Source organism: Caretta caretta, chromosome 23 (genome assembly GCF_965140235.1).
Source record: "Caretta caretta isolate rCarCar2 chromosome 23, rCarCar1.hap1, whole genome shotgun sequence".
In the NCBI taxonomy this organism is placed as follows: domain Eukaryota; kingdom Metazoa; phylum Chordata; order Testudines; family Cheloniidae; genus Caretta; species Caretta caretta.
This window is the reverse complement of record NC_134228.1, coordinates 13,017,837-13,027,372: the sequence shown is the minus strand read 5'-3', so window position 1 is coordinate 13,027,372 and position 9,536 is coordinate 13,017,837. Positions and strand designations below refer to the sequence as shown.

The window sequence follows — 9,536 nt, the reverse complement described above, 5'->3', positions numbered from 1 at the left end:
ACTGACAGTGTCACACGCACATGGCTTGCACACACACAGCTCATACACACCCTAACTGTCACACACACATGGCTTGCACACACACTGACTGTCACACATATGTGGCTCACACACACAGTGTCACACACACCCAGCTTGCATGCACACACTGACTGTCACACAGACACACCCAGCTCATACACACACTGACAGAGTCACACACACACACACACACACAGCTTGTACACATCCCAACAGTGTCACACACACAGTTCATACATACCCTGACAGTGTCACACACACATGCCTCATACACTCACTAAGCGCTACACACACTTGGCTCATACACACCCAGAGTGCCACACACGTGGCTTATACACACACTGCACCCTCACACGCAGACATGTCCATGTGATGTCTCATACACACACAGAGTGTCACACAAACATCCTGGCTCCTGCATACTCACAAGGCCCCCCACACACACAGCGTCACACACACACACAGTTTCACATACCCACACAGTCTCTCTCTCCCTTTCACAGAGAATCACACACACACGTGAAGTTTCACGTACCCAGACATAGTCTCTCTCTCTCTCTTTCACACACACACCAAGTCTAAAACACAAACACACACACAGTGTATCACACTAGCTAAGCAAGGGGCCTCCAAATGCCCCTGAAAACAGGGCACCCTCCTTGAGTGGGTGTGGGGGGGCACCAGGCTCGGTTCTTGGACATGTTTATTATCAATGATCCGGGAGCAAACAGAGCACCCCGTGCCGATAACGCCAACGACCCGCTGATGAGGGCTGCGGTAAATGCCGCCGAGGACAGGCCACCGAGACAGAGCGACCAGGATCGCTGGGGGCACACAAAAAACATGCACTGGGCTTCGGTGAAATGCAGAGTCCTCTGCCCAGGAGCAAGGAACCAAGGCCCGTGCTATTGGACTGGGCGGGGACTCGGTGCCAGGACGCGGCATCTGGAAAAGATCTGGGGTCTTGTTGGAGAATCAGCTGACCACACGGGCACTACGGCCCAAAGGGGTAAGGCCAGCTGGGGGTGCACAAACAGGGGGATCTCGAAGAGTTTATTTCACCTCTGGGTTTGGCCTTGGTGCGACCGCGGCTGGACTCCAAGAAGGACGGTGCTCAGTCGATAGGGCCCTATCAAATTCACAACCATGGAAAACGTGGCACGGACCGTGAAATCTGGTCTCCCCCGTGAAATCGGTACAGCATAAGGTAATATGAGATTTCACGGGGGAGACCAGCGTTTCTCCAGCTGAGGGGCCTGAGACAAAAGGGGGTCATGGGGAGGGGTCACAAGGTATTGTAGGGGGGTGACGTTATCGCCACCCTTACTTCTGTGCTGCCTTCAGAGCTGGGTGGCTGGACAGCAGCAGCTGCTGGCTGAGGGCCCAGCTCTGAAAGCAGGGCTGCTGTCAGCAGCAGCGCAGAAGTAAGGGTAGCCAGTACCGCGGCCCCCCTACAATCACCTTGTGACCCCCCCTTTTGGGTCAGGACCCCTACAATTACACCAGCATGACAGTTCAGAGTTGAATACCTGAACTCACGACATTTACAATTTTTAAAATCCTATGACCCATGAAATTGACCAACATGGACCATGAATTTGGTAGGGCCCCATCAATCGGCGAGAGGGCCAGAGAAGAGTTCTCTCATGTGGGGAACAAATATTTAATCACGGGCTCCTCAGCCTGGCAAGGGATGGTTGGAGCCTGATCCCACGGCTGGAGGTTGGAGCTAGACGCATTCAGATGGCAAATCGGGGCCGGGTTTTGAAGAGGGAGGGGAAGTTACCAAGGGGCCTGGTGGATTCTCCTGCCCTGGCAATTACTCAGCCCAGGTGGCTGGTTTTGGGGATCTGCTCTCGTCAACCGGGAATGAATTCAGGGCAGCGCCCTGGGTGGGGTCATACAGGAGGTCAAATGAGCTGATCGCAAGGGTCCCTGCTGGCCATGAATCTATGAACCTAGGAATCATGGCATCAGACACACACACACAGCCACCCACACACACCCCCAACACAGCCAGGCAGGGGCGGAGGGCGCAGTCCCAGGCCAGTAGTCATCCTGGTTGGGGGCGCAAGATGTGTTGGGTGCAGTTGAAAACCACCCCCACGTGCACACACACACACACACAGGGAACCAGCACCGAATGTGAGCAAACATCTCTCATGCATCCAGCACCCCTATGCTGGGATCCCCCCTCATCCCACAGCCCCCCCACCAGCAGGGATCCCCCCTTCCCTCCCCTCCCAGCCCCCTCCCCTGCTGGGTTCCCCCTCCACCCCACAGCCCCTCCACTGGGATCCCACTCCCCTCCACACCACAGCCCCCCTCTGCTGGGATCCCACTTTGCACCCCTGGCCTCTATCACAGCCCCCCACCCCGCGATGCTGAGTGGGTAGCATAGAACCCACAGCCCCACTGCTCAGCCCCGCCAGGGGATCGCTGAGCTGAGAGACCCCGGGGAGCTGAGTCAGTTTCTAGATGGGGCACAGGCGGGGGGTGGGGGGGAGCTGAGAGGAATGTGATGTCATCATTGTCACAGACAGGCAGACTCGCGTGCGCACACAGTCTAGACACACACATCCCCAACCACAGAGACAGACACCCCCCAACCACACAGACACACACAACCCCAGCCACACAGACACAAATACACAGAACCCCAACCACATAGACACCCTCCCCCAACCACACAGACACACACACCCCTAACCACACACACACACAATCCCAGCCACACAGACACAAATACACAGAACCCCAACCACATAGACACCCCCCAACCACACACACACACAGACATCCCCACCACACAGACACACCCACCCACAACCACACAGATACACAACCCCAACCATGCAGACACTCCAAACCCCACAGACACACAACCCCAACCATACACACACACACACACAACCCCAAACACAGACAAGCCCAAACACACAGATATAACCCCAAACACGCAGAAATATAGAAACAACCCCAAACACAGAGATCCAACCCCAAACACACAGACACTTTCATACGCACAGACAATCCCAAATATACATGCCAAACACAAACACACAGACACTCACACAACCCCACATACTCATGCACACATGCACAGACAACCCCAAACACACACACATGTGTATGCATGCACCTACAACCCCAAATACACACCCAGAGACACACACAAACACACACAGATGCACCCACACAGATGCACCCACACAGACCCGAGTGTGCACAGCCACAGAGATGCCCCCACACACAGCCACAAACATTCCCACACACATAGGAGACACACAAACCCCGCCCCCCTCACCCCAAGTGCGCATGAAGAAAACAGCCGCCACAAACACCCGTCCCCCCTCACACACAGCCACTCCCCCACACTGACTGCACACAGACAAATACCACCTGCTACTGCCTGTCTGCATCTCACTCGTCTCTGGGCAGGGCGGGGGGGGGTCTAGTGGTTAGAGCAGGGGGACTGGGGGTCCAGACTCCTGGGTTCTATACCTGGCTCTGGAGGGGAGTGGTGTCTTGTGGTTAGAGCAAGGGGGCTGGGGATTCAGCACAGTCGGCTTCTCACACAAATACCAGGTTAGGAGAAAAACACCCAGTAAATCAGCAGCTTAATTCTCTGCCATTTGCGGCGGCTGGGCACTTTACAGCTTCCCCAATGAAAAGGGAGATTTACAGGCTCCCGGCTCAGCCTGGGCCACCAGCCACGGGCTGTGTCTGGGATGGGGGAGCGGGCCAAGTGGAACCGGCCAGACCTCAAAGGGCTACAGACACATGGCCCTTCAGACTAGTCACCCCTGACTGCAGCGGGGGCAGGGCTGGGTTCTGATCTCAGCTAGACCAGTATAAAATCCACGCAATCAGACCCAGGCCTGGGACGGGAGGATTCGTTAACATTATTCTCTCCACTCCAGTTCCACTGTCCATTTCCATTGAGATGGTCCCTCTACCCCCTCCTTTCTGCTGCCTTTTTCCTCCTGCTTTTTTTCCCTCCAAAACTTCCCCTAAGACAGACCCAAACCCTGCGAAAGGTTTGGCGTGAGATGGGGGGGATCCGGTGCTTGCAACCCCTCTCTTCCTTTTATCATACACTCAACGGCTTCCAACGTTTTCTTTGGAAGTTGATCTCAATCCCACCCCATGGGTGGCCATGCCAGGGTCCCCACCACACGCAGGGCACCTCCCATGTGATGCCAGACGCTCTGGCCTCCCACCGGCTGTGGCTCATACTGGGTGGAGCAAGTCTACGATCTACAGGCCACGGTCGGTTGGCAACTAAAATAAACCAGCCCGGACGCATCACACCCCCAGTATCAGTCTGCCCCAGGTGCGCCGAGCACCAATTAATTCAAGCAAGGTCCATATGCAATGCCCACCGAAATCAGCGGGGAAACGCCCACTGATGGGTCAGTTCTCCAGCCGGTGACTTCCCTGGAGCTAGGCCGATTTATGCCAGCCAGGGACCTGGTCCCACGGGTCGTGCTCTGGTTTACGAGGTCTCACCCTGCTCCCACTGAATCTAGAGCAAAACCCCTGTGGGTTTCATGGGGGGGCAGGACTAGCCCCGGTCTGGGGAGAGACGCACGGGCCATACAGAGGCTGCGTTATCTAGGGAATCATTTCCCAAACAAGGGGTCCCAACCCACCAGTGGGTCGCAGGGAGATTCTAGATGGGTTGCCTTAGTGAAGGGAAGGGGGTTCACCCCCACACAGCAATGGCGGCCGCTCCCCACTGGGACGGGAAGGGGGTTCACCCCCACACAGCAATGGCGGCCGCTCCCCACTGGGACGGGAAGGGGGTTCACCCCCACACAGCAATGGCGGCTGCTCCCCCCTGGGACGGGAAGGGGGTTCACCCCCACACAGCAATGGCGGCCGCTCCCCCCTGGGACGGGAGGAGGGTTCACCCCCACATAGCAATGGCCACACCCAGCCACTCGCCCACGCGCGTACGACCCTCTAGGAGTCTCTCTCTATGACCCCGGGAGCATTCAGTCATTGGCCAGCGGGTGGCGCGAGGCACCGCCCCTCCATTGGTCATCGGGGCCCGACGGCGCCCGGCCATTGGTTAACGCTTCGGAGGGCGGAGCCTTTCCCGTGCCCTATATAAGGCAGCCCCCGGGTACGCCGCTCTCTTTTTTTTCATCCGCCATCGCTGTGGCTGTTCGTGTGAGGTGAGGCCAGGGCGGGGCGCGCTGGGCCGGGGCTGGGGGACGGGCGGCCGCAGGGGGGAGGAGGGCCGGGCTGGGCCGAGGGGGCGAGCGCGGGGCTCTCTGCGGGGCCGGCGCGCATGCGCAGAGGCGGCCGGCGCGCTAGCGACACGGGCGCGTGCGGCCCCTGGGCCTGGCGCGCGCTGCTGCTGCAGCGGGAGGGGTTTGCAAGGGGGGAGGGGCACAGCACGTGGCCCGGGAGGCTCCTTCCCCCAGCCCCGTGCATTGTGGGGGCGGGATTCGTCTCCCTGCCCCCCCCCCCCCCCCGCCTGGTGCAGCGGGGTCGGGCAAGTGGCTCCCCCTGTTGTGCCTCAGTTTCCCCACCTGCAAAGCGCCCGGAGCGCTGCGGGGTTCTCGCAAACAGGGCTACGAAGGAGAGACCAGCTGCGCCCCGAGCCGAAGCTGCCCCCGTGCCGGCCCCCAGGGCACCCCCTACACACCCCGCAGATGCCCCTGTCGCTTCCAGCCTTGCTGCGGGCTGACCCGCAGCGCCTCCCTCTTCACCCCGGCACGGGAGGGGCCCTGGGCTCTGCTGGCTGCAGGGGCCTGGCAGCCCTGGGGCCCCTGTCCTCGTGCATGGTGTCACCCTTGCCCCTGATTCCTGTAACGAGGGTTGGGTCCGCAGCACCGTGCAGTGGGTTGTGTAACTGCTGCGCTTGGTGCTGTACAGATCCCCAACAAAGACTCCCCCTCCTAGGGCTTGTGGGTCCCGGCTTCATAGCTTTGCTGACTTCATTGCACCCACCACGGGCTCCAGCAATCCCCCACCCTTATGCCAGGGGCTGTATGTGCCCCCTTCTCCAAACGAGTGTCCTGGTCTGACAGCTGTTCTCTCCCGGGAAAAGCTGCACCCTGGGTTTGTGGGGTGGCTGGGGATGCAGCAGAATTGTCCTGTCTCTTCCTAGCTCATTCCCTCTGCCTCTCCCGCAGGGCCGGAGCCCACAGCCTTGGTCGCGATGCCCGTTGCTAGGAGCTGGGTGTGCCGGAAGACCTATGTCACCCCCCGGCGCCCCTTTGAGAAATCCCGCCTCGACCAGGAGCTGAAGCTCATTGGTGAGTTTTGGGGGTGGGGTGGGGGGGAATCAGGCTGGTGCCTGGCTGGAGCTTAGCAGGAGGCACTGTGCTGTGGGGGGGGCTCATAGGGGGCACTGCTCCAGGGAGTGGGTCAAGGGTGCTCTCCCTTGGCAGTCAGGGCTGGCCCTGGGGCTACATTAGGGGGTGCTGGGCTGCAGGAAGCAGGGTGGGGGGACTCAGCAGGGGGCGCTCTCACTTGCAGTCAGGGCTGGCACTAGGGGGCGCTGTGCCACCATATGCAGCTTGTGTTAGATGCAGCATTAATGGCCCAGTGATTTGTTTTCTGATCTTTAGGAGATTTAACCCCATTAAGCCAGGTAATATTCAACCTGCTGCCTCTCTAGTCAGTAGGATACAGTCCTGAACTGTGTCCCAGTGCCTGGTGAGGGGTCCCCCATATAACCAGCCCCTGCGCCCCACCCCAGAAGTGGCTGCCTGTTGGTAACAGCCCTGCTCCTCCCCAGGTGAATACGGGCTGCGGAACAAGCGTGAGGTTTGGCGGGTGAAGTTCACCCTGGCCAAGATCCGCAAGGCGGCCCGTGAGCTGCTCACGCTGGATGAGAAGGACCCCAAGCGCCTCTTTGAAGGTAGGGGGGCAGGATATGGGGGGGTGACATGGTGGGGGGTGCTGGGAGCTGGTCCCAGTGGATGTCTGAAGTTGGGAGGGGAAGGGGCAGGGTCCCTGGGATCTGACTCCTGTCTCACCACCCCCCCCCTCCCCCAGGCAATGCCCTGCTGCGACGGCTGGTGCGCATCGGGGTGCTGGATGAGGGCAAGATGAAGCTGGATTATATCCTTGGCCTCAAGATTGAGGATTTCCTGGAGCGGCGCCTCCAGACCCAGGTCTTCAAGCTGGGGCTGGCCAAGTCCATCCACCATGCCCGGGTGCTGATCCGCCAGAGGCACATCCGGTAGGGCAGCTGTGTGCCACGCTCTGTGTGTATGGGGGGTGGGGGGGTCTAGTGGGTTACATCAGGGGTGAGGGCTGAGAGCCAGGACTCCTGGGTTCTCTTCCCTGGCTCTGGGAGGGGAGGGTCTAGTAGTGGGTTACAGTAGGGGTGGGGGCTGGGAGCCAGGACTCCTGGGTTCAGTTATTGACTCTGCCACCTGGACCTGCTGGGGTGGTATCTCCCCCGGCTGGTGAGTTCGTGAGGAGGGGCCATGTGGCAGGCAGGTCAGTGGCCCCGTTCTCGGTGATTGACCCTGCCAAGGACCCAGGGCAAAGCTGATCCCAAGGACGTGGGGAGTTTGGCTGTTGCTCCGACCCTCCCCGTGCTAAAGCTTTGCTCTTGCTGTGTTGTGTAGCCCTCCTGGATGAGCCTGTGAGGTGCATGGAGCCCCCTGCCCAGAGGGGCAGGCTCTGGCCTGGGGAACCCCCCGGTTGGTCTAATCCTGCGCTCCGGGTAGTGGGCGGTAGGGCCGCCCATGTCGGCAAGGCTCACTGCGGCAGAGCCGTACACCTTGCGAAGGGCCAGGCCATTCCACCAGCCCCCTGCGCTTGGGGCTGCTGCAAAGGTAATGAGCCACTGCCTGCTCCGTGCCCCACGCTGGGAGGGGTCTGCCAATGGAGATTGGATCCCAGGGCTACCTGGGAATGGAGCTTGGTTCAGTGGGACCTGGTTCTGATCTTGGCTCCCCTGGTGTCAATCTGGAGTCACTCCTCTTTTGCAGTGGGAATAGGGCTGGCTTCTGATCGCTGCTCCCCTAGCATCAATCCAGAGGGTCACCCCTTTTCTTTGGACTCTGGATTCACACCTGGTAACAGCAGGAGCTGGCTTGGAGGGTGGGGCGGAGGGGACTGGGAATCTAGGAGCAGCTGATGTGCAGCTGGCTCTGGGGAGTGTCTGGGAGGAGCTAAGAGATGGCGAAGGGGTGGAGCATTTTCCCCAGGGGTTGCATGTTAAATCCTGAGGGGTCCCGTTGCCCCAGAGCACTGTGGGTAGGTGGCTTCCTGTGCCTGCCCTCACCCCCTCTCCCTTTCCCCAGTGTGCGGAAGCAGGTCGTGAACATCCCATCCTTCATCGTGCGCCTGGACTCGCAGAAGCACATCGACTTCTCGCTGCGCTCGCCCTATGGGGGCGGCCGGCCTGGCCGTGTCAAGAGGAAGAACGCCAAGAAGGGGCAGGGTGGCGCTGGTGGGGCGGATGAGGAAGAGGAGGATTAAAGGCCTGGGCGGCTCCCCTTGCTGGGCAGCCTGCATTGCTGTATCTCTCAATAAACCAGTTTGGAGTGGAGCTGAACTGGACTCCCCCCGCCCTGGGATTGGACTGTTCGTGGGGTCCTTGCATTGGGGCATCAGGGCTGCTGGACCCCAGCCTCACAGCAAATGCTCAGACCTCTCTTGTGCCTCACTTGGGGGGCGGGGCGGGCGGCTCTGGGCTGTGAGCGGGAGGCCCTTTGCAGTGTCTCCTGGGCCCTGCAGCAGGCAGTTTCCCCAGCTTGTTCTGTCTGGAAGTGAGCCCTGTCCTGCCTGCTGCTTGCCCTTCCCCCCTGCAGGCTGCACCGGCCCTTGGAAATAAAACTGGGGCATGGACCTGCTGCCTGTTTCCACACTGGGGGTGTGGTTGGGTTGGAGGGTTAACCCTGATCAGTGGCTGGCTGATGCTAATGGGGGTGGAGGCTACTCCCAGGGAGGGGCAGGAAGGGGAAGTAGCTGGGGGCTGTGTTGCAAAGGCCATAGGGCCCAGTTCAGTATGGCTGGGCCCTCCCTCTCCCTGCCCCCCAGCTCAACACTGGGGGAGGAGCTTGGCCTGTTTGTGCCCTGGGCTGGGTTCTCCAGGTGCTGGCTGCTTCAGGGACATTTCTAGGATGCCTCTGTTCTGGGGTTAGACTGGGGCATTTGGGGGGGGGGTGAAGAGGAGTACCCCTCCCTCACACTGAATGGTCCTCTGGGTCCTAGCCCCTCTGGCCCAATGCTGCCCCAGCCAAGCTTGGGGGTGGGGTGGGGGGGGAGATGTGCTGGGGTCTGGGCACATGGGTAGGAGGTGTGCCATGGCCTTGGGGGCTTCAAGAAGAGGGGGAAGGCCCATTCTCTGAGGGACTTGAGGTGGGACCCCTGCCCTGCTGTTTCCTGCCTCATGGCACTGGGGGATGCCAGGCTGCTGTCAGCTAGACCTCACTCCCCTCCTATTGTGCCAGAAGCTGGCAGTGGGCACACCGGGATGGATCAGTGGGTGGTCACCTGTTGTGTTCAATTCCCTGGGGGGCACCTGGCCCTGGCAG

At 60.1% G+C, this 9,536-nt stretch overlaps 1 protein-coding gene across 1 annotated transcript; it reads left to right on the top strand.

Annotated features, from left to right (window-relative positions):
• The first annotated feature begins 5,108 nt into the window (after nucleotides 1-5,108).
• RPS9 (ribosomal protein S9) lies at nucleotides 5,109-8,554 on the top strand. Its single transcript, XM_048832523.2, has 5 exons — nucleotides 5,109-5,204; nucleotides 6,171-6,293; nucleotides 6,779-6,901; nucleotides 7,039-7,225; nucleotides 8,301-8,554. Exons 2-5 carry the CDS (start codon nucleotides 6,197-6,199, stop codon nucleotides 8,476-8,478), a joined length of 585 nt encoding a protein of 194 aa, XP_048688480.1. The 5' UTR covers nucleotides 5,109-5,204; nucleotides 6,171-6,196; the 3' UTR covers nucleotides 8,479-8,554.
• The last annotated feature ends 982 nt before the right edge of the window (nucleotides 8,555-9,536 follow it).

What these genes read in the sequence shown, in the direction of transcription:
- RPS9 (XM_048832523.2), top strand. Translation starts at nt 6,197, where the DNA reads ATGCCCGTTGCTAGGAGCTGGGTGTGCCGGAAGACCTATGTCACCCCC. An exon ending in CCAGGAGCTGAAGCTCATTG is followed by an intron (nt 6,294 to 6,778) that starts GTGAGTTTTGGG and finishes GCTCCTCCCCAG; the next exon opens with GTGAATACGGGCTGCGGAAC. An exon ending in ATCCGCCAGAGGCACATCCG is followed by an intron (nt 7,226 to 8,300) that starts GTAGGGCAGCTG and finishes CCCTTTCCCCAG; the next exon opens with TGTGCGGAAGCAGGTCGTGA.